The following is a 23,494-nucleotide window of genomic DNA, read 5'->3' on the forward strand; positions in this document are numbered from 1 at the left end:
CTCGTGTCTTAAACACGTACAACATATTGCGCTACAATTTAACACTGGTTCCTAAATAGGAACCTACACTTTCTCTTTAACACTGGTTCCTAAATAGGAAACCTACACTTTCTCTTTAACACTGCGCATTAACACTTTTCTCAAGATAACACTAGTCGGGTTATTGCACGATTCACAGCTTACAACACAAATAATGTCACATCAAGAGTTAATCACACACTTATTCACAACCAAAACTCATTCACAATTTCACATCTCATAATGTCACAATCCACCATCACATGTTTTCACGTATCTCACAATTCAACACCTGTTCTACTTTACACTTTTAGTCAATCTCAATAACAATATTATCATCTCAATTTAACATGTTATCACACCACATGAATCATATACATTTTATCTATGAACTATGCAATACACACATTTACTCAATTGTTTTCAAAATCATTTTAACTCGTCGGGTTCCCACAGTGGATCTTATCACAATACTCGTCGCCCTTAAAGGGTCTTACAATTGTGTGATTACACAGTTCATAGTTCACAACTCAATACATACATCTCATCTCAATACACATGTATTTCATCATCCGTCACATGTTCAATTTATCACATACTCACAGTTTGAATCATCATTTCATAACCTCAATATAACAATTTATATAAAAGACTATCACAACATGAGGACTAAAACCCCTCAAATAATATTACACAATTATATCAAAATCATAGGTCGAAATATACAAATATCAAGAGCACAATTTATCAAGCAATTTTCATTAGGACATCAATATTTTATTTATAATCATAAAGGAAAAATTATAATTCAATAAACATCCAAAAATAAACCCAAATTTAGTTCTCTAAGGATCCCTACACAAGTTCATTCTAACCCCCAATTGCGATAAACTCATCCCTTACCTCTGAGCGGACTCACGTGTCTTCAGCTAGCGATAGTAACATCTCTAGCGATTCCCTGAGATTCCTTCAGTTATTCCTCCGACTGCACCGATAGAATTACCAAACGTCAGAGAGACGGAGAAGAGATTGAAACCTCCACTTGTACTGTCTTCATGCGAATCCTTTTTCTCCCTCCAAGAATATTATCTTGAAAATCCCAACGGCAGAAGTGTGCGCAATTGCATTTCGAACAACATATCCAAATTTCATGAAAATCCAACGGTTAACGAAACCGGGATCATAGTTTTACCGAGACAGTTTTGGGTTTCTGGGGGAAAATAAAAGGCTACAATGCAAAGGACATTTCTCTTAGCTCAGACATTATATCGAAATTCCCAATGGTGAGAATTCTCGAAATTGGGTTTTGAACATGGTGCTCAAATTTCATGACGATCCAACGGTGAATGAGTCCGAGATCGTCATTTTTCTGAGACAGGTTAGGTGGCCTACGGGAAAAAGAGAGGGTTTTGGGAGAAAAGAGAAAAAAACTAAATTGTGAGGCAGAGGAGGCTGAGGAGTCAGTCTGAAAACTGACCTATCATGTTGCTATTTATAGCTAGGGGCATTTTCGACCTATTATTTATTCTATTTATTTTTTTTTATTATTTTATAAAAACAAACTTTATTTTATTCTCTATCAAACAAACAAATAATATACCATTTTTATTTTCTCTCAAATCATTATTTTAATTAATAATTATATCTTCTTATTTATTTATTTATAAAATCTCATCATTATTTTTAAAATTCTATTTATTTATAAATAACAATTCTTTTTAATCTAGTTTACGAAAATTGGGATATTACAGTAAGTGTCTCCTCCAAGAGGTTAGCTAAGAAGAAAATCATTATGAAATAAAGACAAATATTAAAGAAACTTCCTCTCTTAGACAACCTCCAAATCTTCTCCTTTGTAAAAAGACACTTGTTAACACTGTCACACCTCTTGGGCTTGATATTATTCCTCAAGTAAAGGAGTTGTTGGATGAGGGTTTGGTTCATAAGAGCTTAAATCCTTCTACTTTGTAGGTGTCCAAAATAGGTGTTATTAGGCATAAAATCCCTAAAATAGGTGATATGATGAACGTGTTGAGTGGTGCAACCCTCTTTTGTAAAATCACTCATGCGCCCAACATCTTCAAGATTCGTGTAGATAAGGACTCATTAGCTAGGTTTATTCTTATTTTTAGTTTCAATACAAACTTAGGTGCTCATATGGGACACCTTAGGTTTGTCGTAATTTTTGGTAAAAATAATCGACATGAAAATATAGAAAAAGGTATGCTTTATTTTATTACTTTCCTTAATTTTTTAAATAATGATCAAGGGGTTCCCACGAACCTTAAGAGAATAAAGGTCCTTCCTAAGTGGCCCACTCCACCAAGTATAAGGAAAATTTGAGGCTTCTATGACTTAATAAACTTTTGCAAAAGGTTTATCCCATATTTTTCTATACTTGTAGCACCACTTATTGAGTTGGTGAGGAACCATGTTCCCTCATGGGAAGATGCCCAAGAAATGGGTTTTCAGACCTTACCTTACTCAAACATACTAAACACCACTAATATATTTGTTTTTATTCTTTTTACAGGTGTTGAGGGAAGAAGCCAGAGTTTCAAGAACCTCTGGATTTGAGGTCAAATCCTTTTCAAGGGGGAGGGAATGATGCAATCCTACCCCCCAAGGGTATTGGATAGAAGACTCCAAGAAGATTGGGCCAGAGATGCAAGAGAAGGCCCTAGGATTCTCATGAGCCTTAGGGTAGATTTCGGGCTCATGGGCTAAGTATGAGCCCACTTATCTTTGTACATATTAGATTAAGGTTTCATTATTTTTGGGCCTTGTATTTAGGGCTCCATAATGTAGGTAGGGTACCATAGAAATGTAGGATTTTTCAGCCTTTGTATTTTAGGGCACCTAGACTATAGTTTTTGTATTAGGGGTAGTTTTGTAATTTCACACGAATTAAGTGAATATTTGATGTGTGTGTTGGGAAATAAATTTCATTGAATTGGGAGAAGCACAATCCAATTAAATTTTAGAGGGGGAGGTGAGCATTTGCTTGCTACACCCCATTGTCACATCATATAGTCACACTTTGTGCATGTCCTTAATGCTTTACATGCCTCATGACACCTAAGCACACTTAGTGGAGAATCTTGGATTAGTGGGCTGAACCATAGCTAAAATTCACTAATCATAATTAGTGAAATTTTGGCTCCAAAATTTGGCTTCACAAATTCAATTTCAAATTCAAGTGAAATTTGAATAGAAATTCAAATTCCCTCCAATTTTGTATGACACTTAGGCTATAAATAGAGGCCATGTGTGTGCATTTTTTCAACTTTGATCATTTGAGAGTTACACTTCAAATTTCAGACCTTATTTGAGGCACAAAATTTCGTGCTCCTTCTCTCCCTCTCCCTCCACTCATCTTCTTCTACCTTCAAACTCTTATCCATGGCTTCCTATGGTGGTGAGCTTCTTCTTGACTCATCTTCTCTTTGAAGTGGCATCCCCAATCATCTTTCTTCCTTCCCATTCCGCTGCCATTCATCTTCAAGAAGCAAAGGACTCCATTGATGAAGAAAATCCCAGGCCTACAAGCTCCACATGGAGCTACATAAAAAATGTTCATCAAGTACAATATAATGTTATGTAACCGGTGGTTCAAACTACCGCTAAAAAGGAATTTTGAGGGTTACAAAACCGCCTCTAAATTGGCATACACAAAGTCATTTGTGGTGCCAAAGTAACTGCCATTAAGTTCATTTGTGGTGGTAGTAACTGATGTTAAGTTAGGGACTAAAATTCACTATTAGTACCTTAGTGGCAGTTAATAACTACTAGTATTATGTATTCGTATGGTTCATTGGTGGTTAAGTTTTAACCACCGTAAAAAAATATTATTTTTATTTTATTTTAGACATATCAGTCGTTGTAATGACCACTATAATTTTCCCAATCTCTTTTTATTTGTTATACGCAATCAAATATCATATGACAAAAATATTCAAAGTGAACTTCTTAAATCCAACATATCAAGAATTACATGAAGAAACATATCATTAATTCCTAAATCAAACTAATTACAATATCTCAAAATTGTTGTATTAACTCTAGTGATTATTTTGGGATTACTTTGGGCTCATGAACTTGGTCATCAAAATATTATGTTTGAGCTTGATTACAAAACTGTTGTGATGGAATATATGGAAGATCTACTGATAGTTTAGATTTCAATGTTCTTTTAGCAAAATGAAGATTTTTATTTTCTAATTTTTCAAACTCTATCATGAGTTTCATTACACTACAAGAAAAATGACCTATGCCTACAGACGCCTTTCCCTACAAACATGAATTAGTGTAGGTAAATCTCAAAAATATCTCTGCCTACACTTGACTGATGTAGGTAAAGCACAACCGTTTCTACCTACCATTATTTGGTGTAGGCAAATTCATTAAAATTAAAAAAAGACTTCTATCTACAACTATATTGTGTAGGTAAAACTCCAACAAAACTTGTGCCTACGATTAATTAGATTAATTAGTGTAGGTAGAACTCAAGGATTACTACCTACAAAATAAAAGTGTAGATAAAACTTCATAAAACTTATGCCTATAATTGATTGGTGTAGGTATAACCTCAAAAAGTCTTATACCTACCATTGATTGGTGTAGGTATAACTTCAAATGATAGTTTAAAAATTATAATAATATAAAAGTTATACATTTGGAACTTTAAACATAAGTTACCTGGAATAAAATTAACTTAAAAGTTAATTAAAACTAAAAAATTAATTTATTAAATTATAAAATCATAATTTATTAAATAAGAATAACTAATAAATTATTTAGAGTAAAAAACATAAAAAGTTATAAGTTAACATTTTAAAAAATACTATTTCAAGTAATATTTTTAAAACACTCATTACAAAAAAAAAGTTTTCCTTATAAAAAATTAAGCAAATTTTTTAGTTAATAATTTTTTTAAAAAATTGAAATATTTTAATCAACCTAATCTTATTAAAATTGAAATATTTTTTTAAAAAGAAAAAAAGTAAAGGAGCAGGGTTTGGGAGGAGAGGCACGCACATCACCGGCATTAGTATTCAATATCGTAAGTGTACATTTCATCTTAGTTAGGGTTCAATTCTCAATCTTCATTCCCCATTCTTACTACTGTGACCGTGAGTCTCTCTTCCCAATCTCCTGTTCACGAGCATCTTCTTCTACCATTCGCTTTTTTTTGCTTTCAATTTTATTTTGCTCTAACCTAACTGCGCTTTTTTCTTCTTCTTCCCGTTTTGCCAATTAATTCTCGGGTTTCTTCTGAGTGAGCATAAAGATTTCAGCATTGGAGACCGAATCGTTGTGAGTTTTAATTTTAATTCTTCAGTTGAAAATCCTGTTGTTAGGAATCACAATCACACTGAGTAGTGTTTGGTTGGAGTGAATTGAGGGAAAACTTGTTTGTGTTAAGCACCTTTATTTTTATGTTGGCTGGCAATTCGTGTTTATATTTATGGCATTGTGCTTTCCGGAAAGGACTGGTGTGGAATAGAACACCACGTGTGAAGCCATGGTTTCGTTTCACTTTTTTCGGAAGGGAGTTTTTGTGATTGTGTATGTATGGTAAACTAGTTTTCCCTTTTCTTGTTATTTCTAGTTTAGGGTTTTGGTATCCACTTTGCAACGCATTATTAAACTATTTCGGGTTAATTGAAGAGGAGAAAAGCTTCCCATTGCAGTAGTATTATGCTCTGTTGAGTAAAGTGCTCTGTATCTATGTGAGATTCTTAGAAGCGGTGAGGGAGAATGTGTGTAGGAAGGAATTTGACCTTAAGTGAATCAATGCTTAAGTGAATCAAGTTATGGATAGATCTCAATTCAGAGTGATATCTTTTAAATTCCAAGTACTAAACTATCAAGTCCAATGTTTAATTTGATAGTTCCACCTATAAGGGAAAAGAAAAGAATTATTTATGTTTAAGAAAGAAAAACTACAAAAAAATATAGTGGAATATTTAAAATAAAGAATAGTTCAGTGTAAATTAAACGTTTTTTAATTACTTCTCTCGTGTGAGAGATATATACATATCTCTGTGTTGAATATAGTTTCGGGTCAAGATATATTCGTGTGAGGGATATATTCCAAAAGAAAAAGATATAAAGTTTATAACCATTTTTTTTATTAATTTAAAGTTTATAGCCATTGATTGTCAAACAAAGGCATGGTCCGCTTGGATATATATTTTTTAAAAAAAAAACTTCATATATTGTATACATATCTCCGTGTTTAATATAGTTTCGGGTCTTTTTACTTTACCTTTTTTTCTTTTAAAATGGATTTTTAATAGATTTAAGTTTATATACTCCATCAGCCTAATTTTTTTTTTCACAAAAACATCCAATAGAATTTTTTTTTTCACACAAACATCCAATAGAATATGTGAGATTCTATTATGCTCTCCTTAAGGCCAAGTCATGAACTTCCACTCATAGTTCAGCCCCTTTAGAGTTTAGACACTCAACTCAATTTTACAAAGTAGATATATGTAGACTTTCTCTTAGTCAAGCTCGCCCAATCGTAGAATAATTGTAGTTAATTCACAAGAATCGGCATTAATTCCAAAACTGGGCACTTTTGTTGGTTCTTGATGATCCAAACTTGTGGACAATTGATGCCTTTGTTTTGTTGGATTGTACATGATGGAAATATCTTTAATAAGATATATCTATATATATTTGATCCTATGCGCTTGTGATTTGTCTATGTATATCTGTGTATATGAGAACCTAGCCATGATGATAAAATATCGATCCGTACATTTATCAAGCTTTACATGTAAAGGAAAAGGGTACAGGGGAGGGATGAATAAAATAAAGGTGAAACTATATATAATTAAGCACGTGAAATAGTTTCTAATTCTTGCAGTAAGAAAAATGTAAATTATATATCTTACCAGATAAAAACACTTATTTTAAATACTGCGTTTAATGGTAGAACTATATATAATTAAGCACGTGAAATAGTTTCTAATTCTTGCAGTAAGAAAAATGGTGGTGAAATGAATTTTCATTTCTGTTTAGTCTGATTAGCCTGTCTCTTTGTCTTGGCTAGTCCATGTGATTGATTAATAAGAATAATTCGGTGTGCCAAGCTGTAAGCCACATTCTACTTTCCCCACCCAGCCCAAATTAGGTGCTAAAACAGTTTACACATTCTACTTCTGAATAAAAAAACTTGTTTAGGTAGTATTTTTTACCTAAACGTATGTGGCAGGCAAGTTAATGCAGTGCAGGGGTATACATTTTCATCAAATCTTCTTGGAGGTTCTGGTAAATCTCTAAAAATTCAAGCACCATTTTGAATTTAATGCAGTGCAGTGATATGAAAATGGTAATATATAGGTAGTGTTTGAGTTAAGCTCATGAAAACCAAATTAGAAGCCCTGCAACTGCAACTACAAGTCCCAATGATAGACATGGATTTATATACATTTGATGGTGTGGCTTATTCTGTTCATATATACTGAATAGTAGAGCAGAATTTTGATTTTCTCAATGTGTTAGTCTAAAAAGAATAAAATGTTTGTTGGGTTCATTGGCGACATTGTTTTACCAGATATTCCATTGATTGTTTCAGAACTGTCTTATTAGAAGTTTTGCCAACTATAATTAATGATAATATGATACTTAACAAATAACAACACCTGCAGGCAGGATAATCCCAGAGAGTGTGATCTACAGTTATGGAACTGTTCTTCTGGATCTTCTAAGTGGCAAGCATATTCCTCCAAGCCATGTATGTTGCGTTCTAACAAAATCCAGTCTCTGCATTCATATAAGAATGTGCTTTATGCTTTATTTTGTTTCATAAGACATTATAAGCATTCTATGTTTTCTGGATTTCATTGGTGTTTGATGTGAATCATATGATTCAATCCAATTCATGTGAGTATTGCCTGGTTATGACTTTCTGGTTATGAGAATTTGCATTGAACATATGCTGGTAAAAAGTTGTTGTCACTCTAGACCCTCTTAATCATAGAATTTATTACCCTGCACAACAACATTAGTCAAATAACAACATATGTTAAAATTAAATTAAGATATAAAAGTATAAAATTTTAGAACAATTCAACCTAAATATAAAAACGTAATTTTAAATAACTCTGCCCCTAAGTAAGTAAATAGATCCAGTAAACTAAATGATGTGTGTTCATCAAATTAGAAATTATAATTAAAAAACCTGCAGGGAACACACTAAAACAGACCAAATCCGTGAATTTAAGTGTGATTGATTTGATAAACTTATTAATAATTATAAAGTTACCAATATTCAATTTATTTTTGTTAAATTTTTGGGTGAATCTGGAGTATTTTAGTTTAAGTTAAATAATAACCTGGTATTTGTTATTACAACTATATGAGTTAGTCTCTTATTTATGAACTATAAAAAATTATTACATTAGCAACTTCAAGTTAGATTGTTTAAGAAAAAATATGATTTTACCTTTAAAATATTTATTGAGAAGTGACTTGGCAATAAAGGAATATCATTTGATGCAATATGAGCAATGAACATGATTCTAATCTTAAAAGGTGTTGTGCACGTGTAGATGGTCAAATTAGAGTAGTCCTAACACCTAAGGCGTACTTAGCGAAGAACATTTTCTTTAAACCATTTTAAAAAGAAAAAAAGAAAAAAGGAAGAGGGAAAAGACAGAAGTCTACGTCTCGTCCTGAAAGTGAAATAAATACATCCAAAATTTGTAGAAGAACAGAAAGTGAAAGAGTTATCATGCTATTTACTTAATTTTATATAATGAGTTAGTTTCACCATTTATTATTTTAATTAATAATAATAATAATAAGAAGAAATACATTACTCTTCATTTTAATTTTCATATGTAAAAAAAAAAAGATGTAGGGGAGCTTTGAAGGACTGCAACAAAGCTTACCATTGAAATTGTAGGTAGTAACGTTCCGACACTGCTCAAGTGTAATGAAGCTTGGGGGGATGTGATTTGAATAACACTAAAATGAGTGGTTTATAATACCATGTCACAATTTGGCCCATTATAAGAATAAGGATAACAAGGATAGGCTCTACCCCACATAATCATAGAATTTATAATACCATGTCACAACATAGCTCTACAATCGTGTAAGGGCCCATTATGGTTTTTATATCAAACACCCACCATTGGCTTTCCGATCACACTATATACGTTACAGACTTCAAGATTAATGGAAAAGCATCAATTTGACAATCATATTATTCCCTCTTAAGATGACACACCTGTACTGTACCTATTGATTTGCACTTTCATGCTTAAGTATTTTACGTTTCAGTCAAAATAAATTTTATATGTTAATATAAAACTTTGACTCCTATAATTGACACATTTGTGTTTTACTCTTTTCATTTAAAAATCTTTACATTTTGGTGCCTACATGAAAAATGTTTGCCCTGATAATGAATTTCAGTATTTCTTGATATTAGTTTCTGATTTTTGAGTTTTGATCGAGATATTAAGTTCACCAAAAATATGGAAACTTCAACGATTAAATAAATATATTGAATGAAATATGCAAATTTCAGTCTGCACCCCAACAATATAATTGTGAAATAATTGTGAGTAGTAGTTGATGTAGTTTTGCATAATTGAGTGATAGTAAAAAATGTCATTCTATTTTATAGTTGCTAACACGACTATGATTGACTTATACCTGGATATTTTAGTTATACTAAGCACTAATTTATTATGTCTATTTCATTCTACTTTTTCAGTTTATTTTATCAAATGGATAAGAGTTGGATAGACTACAATTCTCTTAATAAAGAGAAGTATATTAGAGGAGTTTTAAATTTTCTAGATTTTGCATTTGCGAAATCGTCAAAGGATGGAAAAATTTTATGCCCTTGTACCAAATGTGTCAATTGCAAGTGGCGCTCTCGGATGAATGTTTATGAACACATCATTAGTAATGGGTTTCTAAAAGGATATGTTACTTGGATCTTTCATGGTGAACAAGTTGGCCCATCTAGTTCTTTAGATACATCCCAAGTGGAAGGGGAGTTTGATCATGACATGGATACATTGGTTCATGATGCATTCACAATGCATGCAACCAATGAGAGTAATGACACATATATAAATATGGAGGATGGAGATTCTAGAGAATTCATGAATGGACCTAGTGCTCAACAAGTTTTTCGATGTTGTTAGAGTTGTTAAGTGATGCATTACCAGAGGAAAATACTTTGCCCAAATCATTTTATGATACAAAGAAGATTATTTCAGGGTTGGGTCTATCTTATGAAAAAGTTCATGTTTGTCCCAATGAATGTATATTGTATAGGAAGGATTTGGCTGATGCTGAAATTTGCCCTAAATGCAATTTGTCAAGATGGAAATATAACTCAGATGATGTTGAATGTAGAAAAAAGATACCAGCAAAGATTCTTCGTTGGTTCCCTCTTATACCTAGATTGCAAAGACTTTTTGTATCACCAAAAACAGCTTGTTCTATGATATGGCATGAGGTTGGTCGAACTAAAGATGGACTCTTGAGGCATCCAGCTGATTCATTTGCTTGGAAGGATTTTGATTGTCAGTATCCTGATTTTGCTTGTGACGCTCGTAATGTTCGACTAGGTTTGGCTACTGATGGCTTTAATCCTTTCAAAACTATGGCAATTTCCCATAGCACTTGGCCTGTTATCTTGATTCCGTACAATCTTCCTCCATGGATGTGTATGAAGCAACCTAATTTTATACTTTCATTGCTTATTCCTGGTCCAAAAGGTCCAGGTATGAACCTTGATGTTTATATGCAGACTCTTGTGGAAGAATTAAAGGAATTATGGGAAATTGGGGTAAAAACATTTGATGCATGTAAAAAAGAGTCATTCCAAATGCGTGCTGCAATTATGTGGACTATTAATGATTTTCCTGCTTATGCAAATTTGTCTGGTTGGAGCACTAGAGGCCAATATGCTTGTCCATGTTGTGGTTTTGAGATTGGCTCAAAGTGGTTGTGTTATGGTAGAAAGTTTTGCTATATGTGTCATCGTCGTTGGTTAGAGCCCGATCATAAGTGGAGATACAATAAAAGAGATTTTGATGGAACCCAGGAGTTTAGAGCTCCACCTGATCTACCTAGTGGAGCTTTTTCTTTGAGACAGATGGAATATCATGGAGTTGGGGATTGGTCACCATGGAAAAAGAGAAGTATTTTGTTCACATTGCCTTATTGGCAACATAGTGTGCTCCGTCATAATCTTGATGTTATGCACATAGAAAAGAATGTGTGTGATAACATTATTGGGATGTTGTTACAATTAGAAGGTAAGTCAAAGGACAATGATAAGGCACGCTATGATCTTGTTGATATGAATATTAGAAGCCAATTACATCCAAAGATGCACCCAAGTAAAGGCAAACAATATTTTCCTAGAGCTTGTTACCAAATGACTTCAAAAGAGAAAGAAACATTTTTGGAAGTTCTCAAAACAATAAAAGCTCCTGATGAATATTTGTCTAATATTTCAAGATGTGTGCAAGTGAAGGAACACAAAATATCTGGTCTCAAAAGTTATGATTGTCATCTTTTAATGCAAGAGTTTCTTCCTATAGCTATGAAAGGTTGTTTGCCAGACAAAGTGAGTTTAGCTATATCCGATCTTTGTTGTTTCTTCAAGGAGTTGTGTGGCAAGGTGCTTAATGAGAGTAATTTAGAGCACCTAGAGCATCAAGTAGCTCTAACATTATGCCAATTAGAACAGATTTTTCCTCCATCTTTTTTCACCGTAATGGTACATTTGGTAATCCATTTGGCACATGAAGCAAGAGTTGGAGGTCCTGTACATTACCGATGGATGTATCCTATTGAAAGGTATGAATACTTTTTAATCATTTTAAAACATTCTAGAGTTATAAAGTAAAATGATATTATCTTAATTTGTAACCTAAAATTTTCTTTTTAGGTTCCTTTTGACTCTAAAGTCATTTGTTCGTAATCGAGCACATCCAGAAGGATCTATTGCAGAAGGATATTTAGCTCATGAATGCTTGATATTTTGTTCAAGATATCTATCTAGGGTGGAGACTCATTTTAATCAATTTGCTCGAAATGATGACTCATGTTTTGTGGAAAATGTAAGTGTTTTAAATCCTAGAGGTAGACCATTGGGGAGAAAGAAGCAAGTTGGATTCAATGTGAAGAAGAGAAAAAGAGCTTCTCGGATTTCTCTTGATAAGAAAGCATTGGTTCAAGCACATAGATATGTGCTTTTCAATAGCAACAATGTTGACCACTTTCGAAAGTAATACAATTTTTTTCATGTTCATTTAGTTATTGAATATTTGTATAATATCTTTCTATCAATGATAATGCTTACTTTTTCTAACCTTTTTTACATAGAGCCCATACTGATCTTATCAAGAGACAAAATCGTCGATTATCTCCATATGAAGTTGACAAAATTCATAGTAAAGAATTTCCAGATTGGTTCCGTGAAAGAGTAAGTTTAAGAAGCATCAATAATATTAAATTTTGCATTCATTTAAAATTTTAACCATTTGAAATAAAATTGTGGTAGGTTGCTCGATTGGAAGAGCAAGACAGCACTCTAGTGACAAATGATATCAAGTGGTTAGCTCGTGGTCCACTAGAAATAGTGAGAAGATATAGCGGGTACATTGTTAATGGAGTTAGATTTCATACAAAGACACGTGAAAGGTGCTTGAAGACTCAAAACAGTGGCATTGTTGTAACTGTTAAGACATTAAGTTATGCCAGTTCAAGAGATAAAAACCCAAAGGAGGGAGAAATCCACTACTATGGTGCACTAACAGATATAATTCAATTGGATTATTCTGGAAAATATAAGGCTATACTTTTCAAGTGTGATTGGGTTGATATAAACAGGGGTTGCAAAATTGATAACTTCGGTATGACATTAGTGAATTTCAATTATTTGCAACATACAGGGAATGATATATGTGACGATCCATTTGTTTTTGCATCTCAAGCTAAGAAAGTATTTTATGTGGAGAATAAAACACAAAATGGTTGGCTTGTTGTTGTGCATGCTAAAATCAGAGATGTATATGATATGGGTGATGAGCAATCCAATGGCACGGATCAAGGGAATGAACAAGTCTTACAAGAGATAAATCATAATGATTTGATCAGACCAGAAGCCGATGATAGTGATGATATCATTGAAGTTACAATACCTATGGAGAACATTTTACCACATAACAAGGATGATAATTATATAGATGATGATGAGAGCGATGCAGACTTCTTTTGATTTGTTTTTATTTGTTCTATTTGAACATTTGGTTATAGTTTGAGTATACATGTATTGAACATTTTGTCACATTTATATACTCTTATTCCTTTCTTTAGTTTTTTGTTCTTATTATTCATTACTCTTGTGTTTATTTTTTGTTATGTATAAAAATCACTCACAATATAATGATGTTATCCATTTTTTTATCAAAATTTGTTTCGTTGTTTCCTCAATAGTTTGATTCTTTGTGATTGGAGATTGGTGAAAAAATAGCTTACAAGCAATCTAAATTTTCATTTTAGGTAATTACTTTATTCTTCTTTTTTTTTTGGCATGGTGTTTAAAAAAATCATAGTCAATAATGTAGTTATATCTAATTTTTATTTTATTTTATTTTTTGGATTGGTTTATTCAGCATACTATGGGAAAGCGCAGAAAGTTGAATATCATTCAGAATGATGGTCAATCACAAGCAAAAGAGCAATCAATTGAAAGCTCTACTGAAGTGAACCAAAATAACAACTCTATACTTGAAGAAAATGCACAATTTGAAGAAGGTATAAAGATTTTATTAACTTAATTTCTTTATTTTATATTAAATTATTTATAACACAATTGTTTATTAACTAAATCAACAATCACAAATAGAACAACACATACAAGAAGATAGTCATGTTCAGTCTCATACTTCTCTTGAAAGTGCAAGTGAAAGTTCAACTAAAGGTATTTATACACATATGCTTTTTTTGGTTAGAATTATATGTACAATTCTGTTTGAGTTGAATATCTTTTAGAATATGATAAGATTAAATTTACTAGTGAGTTTCTTTTTTCCATATAGTTCAAATCTGTGTGTGTGTTTGATAAATGTTATATCCATGAATGATTTAGATAAAAAGAGAACTAGAGGTTATACACATATGCTAGATGTGTGGGACTTGCCAGATGGAGAATTCATACTTGTTGAAGTAGATCATTGGGGCAATCCTATGGGTTGGGAAGGGAAAACTCTACTGAATGCAATTGGGAGCTTGGTAAGGAGACACCAATGTGCTCCTATCAATTTTCTTAGCTGGAAAGACATGCCTAAGGACTATATTACTGACATGGTTGAATTAATTCAGGTCTGGTATAAAACTTTATAAGTGTTGTTTCATCTTGCTTCTTGTAAAATTTTATGTCTTCTAATGTCTAACAAAATGATCTTTTTTGTTTGTTAATGATACTCATAATAGAGTAAGTTTCGATTTGTTCCTGAATTAACTGAACAAACAAAGAAAATATTGATTGATGACATGAGTCTGAAATGGAGGCAATTTAAATATGAACTGAAATCAAAAGGATATGATGAGAGCAAAACTAAGGAGGAAATGATTGCTCACATCCCAGATCCAAGGGTTGATCCTTCTCAATATCGTGATTTAGTACATTATTGGTGTTCTGAGAAAGGACAGGTATACATGACAATGTCACAAACCTTTTGCTAACATAACAATTATATATTATATGTTTATTTTTATTATTGACTTTTTATATTTGTTGGTTATAGAAAATAAGCAACATCAACAAAAGGAGCCGCTCAAAATATGAGGACTTGCATTGCATGGGAACCAATAATCTTCCAAGACGGATTCATGAGATGGTTTGCCTTTTTTATATTTTTTTATTATTAAATTGCTTAATACAAATAGGATGATTGATTTTTTTAACTAATGTTAGACTACAAAGGCTAAGGGAGTGCAACCTTCTAGGGCAGAAATTTATATTGACACTCGAACTCGAAAAGATGGAAGCATTATTACTGAAAAGACTACTATTGTAATTGTAAGAATTTTAATTTTTATTTCAATACTTTTTCTTTATTTTGCTCAATTTTCTAATAGAAGGTTATGGGGTGAGGGGGAGTAACTAATGTGGAGATGAGTTTTGTTTAGTGATATTGAAGTATTCAGGATATTGATGTATGATAATAATTTATAAGGTGTATTTATGTAGGATGAACTAAAAAAGAAAATGGTTGAAGCAGAGAGTTCGCAAAATTTAGAAAGCACTCAAGATTCTACTGATTGGACAAATGATATATATTCAAAAGTCAAAGGACCTGAAAAAAGAGGACGTGTGCGTTGTCTTGGCAAGCTTCCACATCAAGCAAGTTCATCTCAAAGCTCTTATACAAACAATAGAATTCAAAAGTTGGAGAATTTGCTTGGAAACCTTGTAGCTGTGCTTAAAGTACGATTTGCAGAAGATCCACAAATTAATCAAGTCTTAGAAGATATAGATCAAGAGGTATGAATTTATAATTCTACTTATTCAACGATTTAACTATGATATGATACTTTACAAAGAAAAAACATTCTTTTAATTTACGTACCTACAAATGATTCTACCAGTAAAGATCATCAAACTACAAACAATCTTAGCTAGAGGTGAGTTGAAATATAGTACTATATTTTAACTATATATATATAGATATATAGAATATATCATCATTATGTTATTTTAATAGCAGTTGAATGTTATAATTTATGCTTCAATCTTGTTCCTTTTACTTGAATGACGATTTGGAAAGCCCTCGCGCAATTGGACCCTTCTTTAGGCTCTCACGGTCAAGGAAAAGATGATGGCAGCATCAACCACATGGTTATTCAGTTTGTGTCCCCACTATAAATATATAATTGGGTCATCTAATTGATCTTTTCTGGATGGGATCACCTAAATGAATTATTGATTAACTGGACCAGCTTGTGATAATATATTGTTAAATTTACACGTCCCATTTTTCTTTTTTGAGGTTTGTTTTCTCGTATATGTTATTGGGTGATATATACTTGTTAAATACATACTTGAAAGATCTATGCTAAAGCAAGAGTATTTTACAATTGGAATGAGGGTGGGAAAAATGTGAAGCAGAAAAGCAACCTTATTTTCATGTGAATGTTTGGCTATTATTGTTGCATACTCATTCTGTTTGACCATTCCATGTCCTTCCCAGGTTTTAATTATTCTCATCTGCATATTAACTTCATAAAATGTAACCCTTCAGCAATTTCTAATTAATTATAAGTTGATGTAATTAATTAGTTATGCAGAAGTATGCTAGATAAAGTAATCTTTTTGAACTTTCAACAGAAAACACAATCAATTTGGCTTTAGGGTCATCTTAATTACAGTTGTCACGTAGCCCTTTGAAGTATGCCATATCTAGTAAAACTAAAAGCTAAGAACAAATATCTTTCTTGCTGTGAAACAGGCTTCATGGAGTTGCTATAATTTGTTGCTTCTGAGAGAAAAAGGTAGGAGCATGCCAAGCTTATGATGGAAGAAACAACTAGTTAAAACAAGATTCCAAAATAATTGCTGCACATGCAACAAGCTTATGATGGAAGAAACAGCTATTTCAAGATGCCTTGTCCCTTTTTTGTTCCATGATATTACATATAGAAGAACCATGTTTTAAAAACATTCCCTTTTTTGTTCTTAAATCTTGCCACTATAACCTTTTTCTAGGCAAAAGTGATGTTAATATGTTCTAGGCAAAAGTGATGTTAATATGTTAGTCATTAGTCTTAACTCCACGTGATTAGCACACAGCATATACATTTAATTTGAATTTCAAATTGAGAGCAAATAAATTCTAAGCTCAACCACTAAAGATATGTTTGGATTTCTTCCATTCAAAGCACACAATCTAGTTACAATAATCACAAATTAGGCTAACAAAAATTTAATTGTATGTAGCAGGTTGTTGTAACTTTTCGAATTTAATTAAGCTCATGTATATTTAATTAAAAATTATAATCAACAAAGAATGTAATTAGGAACTAGTTTTATTATTATTATATGACATTTACCTACAGAAGACCGTAGGTACAAGTAAATTGACTTTTACCTACAGTGAGAGATTATAGGTATAAATTAATATCTTTTACCTACACATTTGAAATAGTAGGTGTTACCTATAGTGATAGTTAAATTTGACTGTAGGTAAAAATATATCCGTAGGTAAAGCCTATAGTGACAGACTATTAGTTGTCACTGTATACCCCCTCAAAGTTGACGCAAAAAACGTCTGTAGGACAAAGTCCTTTATACATCTACCTACGGATTTTGAACTTCTAGTGACAGATTTTGAGTGTAGGTATAAGTCATTTTTCTTGTAGTGTTAGGAGAACAATAAATATTGTAGCTTATTTTTTAGCAAGGGCATCGATATCTTGTGCTTGTATCCAAATCTTTGATCATAAACTAAATTGTATCTTTCATCACATCAACAATGAAATGAGTTAATCTTGCTCCTTTAAAAAGAAAATTGTCTTGTGATTATGTTAACTTTAAAGTAATTTTATATATATTAATTGGTCATTAAAATTTATTATATTCCTATGTGCATGTACTATCATATCCATACCTTGAAATTGTACCCAAAAACACTAACTAGCCATATACTAAAATCGTGTAATTTTTCATTTTTTCAAATACTACTGCAATGAAGTTCCTTGGACCTATTGGGATGATTTATAGGTACATAGGTTTTATTGCTATACTATTTTTTCGTTTTTGCTTATTCTTACCAGCTCTCCAACTTTGGTATCTGCATAGTGTAATTGGGCTTCTCAATTATTGGAATAAATAGAACCCAGACTTAGACCTACAACATAAATACTTCACAAATGCTTGTAATTTTAATTCTAATGCTGCTCTTACAATTTTTGTTCCTTAGAATACTTGATATTCTATTTCTTTTACTCTAGATGTGATCATTATTTTTATCTTAAACATCCAAATTATTGAAATTTTTACTTACCAGACTACTAATCTGGTTCAATTACTGAATGTAAATGAAAAAGGATTTATTTAATATTTTTAAGAATTATTGGGACTTTGTTAATAAATATTAAACTGCAATTATATTAAAAAAACATTTAGGGAAATATTTAATACTTTAACCTACAAGCGTATTCTTGCACTATTTGTATACTTGTCTAGATGACTAGATGGAATCAATAAGACCATAAGCATAGAGCTTGACAATTTAAAGTGGAAAGCCAGCATGCGAATATTTATTTTATAGAATAATAAATTGGTAAAAGTATTAATGATAGAGTAAATGCTTTCAAATAGTAACCAATTATGTATGTTCAAACTTGATACAATTATATATTTTCAATTAGTAATACTTTTAGGACTTTTCTGAATAGTTGGATATATATAAAGTAAGCACAAGGAAATTGGAGTAATAAAAAGAACATAAATATACTGGAAAAGGTTACCCTTTTCGCCAATCATAATTGGAGTCCATAATTAGCCTGAATTGAAAAAGGCATATGTAACATAATCAGTATGAGAACCATGTAACCTTATGACCAGCTAGCTCAATTTTTTTTTTTTTAAAAAAAAAATCCAGTTTCACACTGTCCACATGAAACACCCCACCCCATTTTACAAGCCAACCACTTGCACAACAGCAAAGCAAGAATGGAAAAATAAAATAGAAGGGAACTCAAATCACAAGAATAATATAGAGAAGCTTGATCAAGAAGACTGAACAGAGAAGCTCAAAAGAAGCAATGTTCTACTAATATCATATTGAATTTGCAGTGAGTTCTTCAAATGAAAAACTCCCTCATTGAGAAAGAGAGAGAAAAAGAAGGGATTAAATTACACTACTATAATTTTGATAATAACTATATCATTTTATTATTTTTGACTGGATAATATTTTCTTAAAACACATTGGATTAAAAGTTCGTTTCACATAAATCACATATGCCAAATTTTATATTAATAAAAAATTATTTGTTATCTCGTTTATATATTAAAATTGATGTAATATAAATATTTTAAAATATATTAAAATATAGATCATTTGATTATTTTCTTGTTGTTTAATTTTAACAAAATTTGAGACAGACAATCTTAATAATATGTAGATAAAATTCAACAGTTTGATTAATAAAAATCACATTCTATATCATGTTATAAAAATGATATATTAGTTACCAATTTAATCTGTCTTTATATATATATATATCAGCTATGAGCACTTAAAAGCAAGTTATTTAGTCACTAATGGTCTTAACAATCTATATGAGAAAAATTAGCTGGTATAACAGAAAACAACTGAAAAACTGTTACCAATACAACCAAGCTAACTATGCACCATTGTTAAGTATTCCCTTCCCCGTTACCACGGGTAAAGCTACACATCCATGTTTTTGGTAGACAACAGAGGAGCTGAAGAAGATGGGACAAAATCACAGTTCTCATAATTCTCATTTACCATATCATTCTTTTCTGAGTGTGCCCACGTCATAGTATAAAATCCAATACCTATTGTAGTGGCTCCAATCACACTGCACCAAAAATTAAACCCAACGTTAAACAGGGTAGTCCAGGATTGATACCACAAATATACCACCACAAAACTAAACATAGCTACCAACTTATAATTGGACATGTCAAATTAAAAGGTTCTCTCAAGTCTTAATAATGTTTATACTTACTGAATAAAACACAGCAATAAACTCCTTATCAGATCCGACTGTCCAAGCTTTTGAATTCCCTCTACAAAGAGAGCTGTTATGGCAGATAGGATTACCTCTAGGCTGCAACAAATGGCAGATAGAAGTGATGCATTAGATTACCATGTCACACACACCCAACTGGCTGGTAATAAATCACAGCTTCTCAATGACTTAAGGGCAGGATAGTGGCGAGCAAGATCTTGTATTTGTCAAAATATAAAGTATAAGACTGACTGATCAGATTATTGGTAAATAAGCTACCACACGTAAATAAAGGATCAGTAACTGCCTTGACAACCAATGGTTTACCACTATAAGGAGGATCTTGTTCAAAATACTAAAAAGGAAGATCTTGAGGATTCCCAGTTTCACTATCATCTCTCGAAAATCCTTCTTGCAGTGTACTACGTTTATCATGTATAGATAGTGTGTTCATTTGCAGTGAAACACCGCCTGTTAGATACTGACTACTTTGTGTCATAAATTCAGTCCTTTTTCCATATTCATAATCACTATTTCCTTCACTAAATGAATCTCTGTAGTAATCACCAGAAAATCACATCTGATTGGTTACAAGCTAAAAAACAATATCACACACTTCCATATTACTTGTAAGCTATAATTACGTAGAAGTAGGACAATAAGTTCATAAGTTACAAAAATGGCAAAGTAAATTTACATATTACATTGACTACATACAAGAAGCAGTAGCCAGAGATCGAGATAGATTATCAATAAAAACATTAAAAATATATTCAATTGAGATCCAAAATGAATAATTAATCCATCAAAAGTCAATCAATTGATAATATACAAGAACCAAATTGAAAAAAAAATATTTTTAAATTTTAAAGTGTTCCTGGTAAGGGTGAAAAATGGAAGGAATGAAAGGAGGAAGCGAGATTTGATTAGTAATCAGACAAAGCACACATCTAGATATATCACTCATCTGCACTTTTCCAGTTCTATTTATCCCTTTTTCACTTCTACCAAGCTCAATAGAAAAAGAGATCCCTGAGGTAATACAGTGAAAGTATATTGTAGTTTATGTAAATTTTCAGCAGGTTAAAATAAAATTGTAACAATACCATAAAAGTAAGTGTCCCGGCTTTAGCTGCAGTCACACTTCCAGATACAGGAGCATACAGCTTGAAAGGTTTTTCCCAATAACCTATACAAAGTATGATCATTCAATACCACAACATTAAAGGGGTAATCATTCAACCTACCACTTGCTTGAAAGCAATTGATATACCACTCATTTCGGCAAATGGGCTAAATAGGATGCAGAATTATAATGAACAAGGAATTTGATTTCTTGTTCATTCAGTACACCGTGTCTAATTTTTTAACCTATCTAATAAAAGGTTACTTGTCCAATCTTTTTGCTTCAAAATAGAAAGCACTAACAAAAAAGATTCATCAGTAAAAGAAAAAACAAAATATGTGAAAAGCCTTACCTTGCTTGACTGAGGAGTTGGAGTAGCAACAACAATCCCAGCCTAAGGTGACAATGTTAGTGTATGCAACATAAATAAAGTCCCAGTAATTGAACCAGTTGAGTAGTCTAGTAACTAACAAAATCAATAATTTGGATGTATAAGATAAAAATAACGATCACATCTTGAGTAAAAAAATAGAGTATCAAGTATTCTAAGGAACAAAAATTGTAAGAGCAGCATTAGAATTAAAATTACAAGCATTTGTGAAGTATTTATGTTGCAGGACTAAATCCGCATTTTATTTATTCCAATAATTGAGAAGCCAAATTACACTATGAAGATACCAAAGTTGGAGAGCTGGTAAGAATAAGCAAAAACGAAAAAACAGTATAGCAATAAAACCTATACATTGTGCTAAAAGAACATTGAAATATGAACTATCAATAGATCTTCCACTGATTCCATCACAATAGTTTTGCAATCAAGCTCAAACATAATATTTTGAAGACCAAGTTCATGAGTCCAAAGTAATCCCAAAATAATCACAAGAGAGTTAATATAACGGTTTAGTGATATTTTAATTAGTTTAACTTAGGAATCAATGATATGTTTCTTCATATAATTCTTGATAAGTTGGATTTAAGAAGTCCACTTAGAATATTTTTGTTATATAATATTTTATTACATATGATACATAGCAAACAAATAAAAAGAGATTGGGAAATTATAGTGGTCGTTTCATTGGTTGTTGTGTCTAAAATAAATTACAGTGGTCATTACATTGGCGGGTGAATTGATTTCTGAATCAAATCAAACTTAAAAAATTAGAGTTTAAAAAAATTCTTTTCCAAGGATCATATAAACTAATATTTAATCAATCACCCTTAACAAAAATTTTCTTTGTTAAAGTTCTTTTTTTCAAAAAGATTTTTTCTTTAACCTTTAGTAAATTGAACAAGAATATAATGAGAAAGAAAGATAAGATCAAGAGAAAATGTACACCAATTTTTATACCGGTTCACTCTCTATCTCTTGAGAAGCTACTCTTGTTATCTAATCCTATCTGAATTAGATTTTCACTATGCATATAGAATTCTTACAAGCAATCACAATCAATCCTACCCCAGAAAAAGAGACTAAGGTACCCAACCCTAGGGTCTTTTGTGAATAAGAGCCTAGGAGAAACCTACCCTCAGCCCAAACTAGAAAAATCTATTCTAGCATGCCTTCAGAAATTCATGCATATGCTAACAACATGCTAAACACACGAAAAATTAAGTCAAGGAGACACACAACCTAATCAATCACATGCAAGAACCTTTGCTTGAGTGAATGAATGTCTTCTTGATCTCAAGAGAAATTCACATTTCACTTTTCACCATGAGAGCTTCTGAAAAATGAAGTCTAGAAGTTGTGAGTCGCACACACTATTCAAAAACACTTTTTCTTCTCTCTTTCTCCTTTTTTTTCATTTAAAGGTGACAACATAAGGTGGTTATTTGTAGAGAAAATAGTTGTAACCGCCCGTAATTGATTAAATAGTCAATGTAATCGATTATTTCGAATAAGTATTCGATTATATTATCATTTCAATCTATTAAAGTGTTCTTCCCAACATTTGGAAAACTTTCAAGAACAATGTAATTGATTAGATTCTTGATGTAATCGATTAAAGTGTTCTAAATCACTTTTGGGGACACTTTTAAGAATGAAGTAATTGATTATGATCACCTAGTAATCAATTAAAGTAGAGGCTCATGAAAAACTAAACATGGTCTCAACTGAACAATGTAATCGATTACGATTGATTAGTAATTGATTAAATCGAAATGTGAATCTCTCTGCAAGCTACAAACACTTGTGTAATCAATTACGATCAGCCTTGTAATCGATTAAAATAGAGTTTTATGCATTGAAGAAGTTTCCAACTTTAGGAACAATCTTCCTACCTCTACATGATGATGCATGATGTACATATGAAAAGATAGAGACTAAAATGCAACAATCAATACAAGACCACTCAAAGAGTTGGGCATGTAAAAACACAAAACTTCTTTAAGCTCCAAAGCTTCTTCATGTTGGTCCCCCTATCTCTAACAGGAAGGTTTATCATGAAAGAGAAAATTCGAGTCCTCATTATGAAGGAACATATGGCAGAGGTATGGAGTCCGGTGGAAGGAGTCTTGATCATGAAGTGTTCATATTCTAGTTCTATCATAACAAGGACATGCAAAGCCTTGGTCTTTCGAAAAA

General features: G+C 31.9%; 2 protein-coding genes across 6 annotated transcripts; both read left to right on the forward strand.

Annotated features, from left to right (window-relative positions):
* Positions 1-5,054: 5,054 nt before the first annotated feature.
* On the forward strand, positions 5,055-16,904 carry LOC102664163 (uncharacterized). 5 transcript variants are annotated; one of them, XM_014775539.3, is made up of 11 exons: positions 5,055-5,334; positions 7,683-7,768; positions 13,510-13,575; positions 13,689-13,830; positions 13,922-13,996; positions 14,165-14,397; positions 14,509-14,727; positions 14,823-14,915; positions 14,993-15,097; positions 15,269-15,562; positions 16,527-16,904. In XM_014775539.3, exons 4-11 carry the CDS (start codon positions 13,695-13,697, stop codon positions 16,590-16,592), a joined length of 1,221 nt encoding a protein of 406 aa, XP_014631025.1. In that variant the 5' UTR covers positions 5,055-5,334; positions 7,683-7,768; positions 13,510-13,575; positions 13,689-13,694; the 3' UTR covers positions 16,593-16,904. The 5 variants fall into 5 exon arrangements, with proteins under 5 accessions (XP_014631025.1, XP_040871269.1, XP_014631026.1 ...); XM_041015335.1 differs by lacking the exon at positions 16,527-16,904 and adding an exon at positions 15,846-16,211; XM_014775540.3 differs by lacking the exon at positions 14,993-15,097.
* On the forward strand, positions 11,618-13,438 carry LOC102664033 (uncharacterized). The gene is made up of 4 exons (XM_006579779.4): positions 11,618-11,868; positions 11,960-12,298; positions 12,397-12,496; positions 12,575-13,438. The coding sequence occupies exons 1-4, from the start codon at positions 11,786-11,788 to the stop codon at positions 13,289-13,291; spliced, it is 1,239 nt and encodes a 412-aa protein (XP_006579842.3). The 5' UTR covers positions 11,618-11,785; the 3' UTR covers positions 13,292-13,438.
* Positions 16,905-23,494: the final 6,590 nt, after the last annotated feature.

This window comes from Glycine max, chromosome 5 (assembly GCF_000004515.6).
Source record: "Glycine max cultivar Williams 82 chromosome 5, Glycine_max_v4.0, whole genome shotgun sequence".
Lineage (NCBI taxonomy): Eukaryota > Viridiplantae > Streptophyta > Magnoliopsida > Fabales > Fabaceae > Glycine > Glycine max.

What these genes read in the sequence shown, in the direction of transcription:
- LOC102664033 (XM_006579779.4), top strand. Translation starts at nt 11,786, where the DNA reads ATGGTACATTTGGTAATCCATTTGGCACATGAAGCAAGAGTTGGAGGT. An exon ending in TGGATGTATCCTATTGAAAG is followed by an intron (nt 11,869 to 11,959) that starts GTATGAATACTT and finishes TTTTCTTTTTAG; the next exon opens with GTTCCTTTTGACTCTAAAGT. An exon ending in CAGATTGGTTCCGTGAAAGA is followed by an intron (nt 12,497 to 12,574) that starts GTAAGTTTAAGA and finishes AAATTGTGGTAG; the next exon opens with GTTGCTCGATTGGAAGAGCA.
- LOC102664163 (XM_014775539.3), top strand. Translation starts at nt 13,695, where the DNA reads ATGGGAAAGCGCAGAAAGTTGAATATCATTCAGAATGATGGTCAATCA. An exon ending in AAATGCACAATTTGAAGAAG is followed by an intron (nt 13,831 to 13,921) that starts GTATAAAGATTT and finishes AATCACAAATAG; the next exon opens with AACAACACATACAAGAAGAT. An exon ending in TAGAAGATATAGATCAAGAG is followed by an intron (nt 15,563 to 16,526) that starts GTATGAATTTAT and finishes GCTGTGAAACAG; the next exon opens with GCTTCATGGAGTTGCTATAA.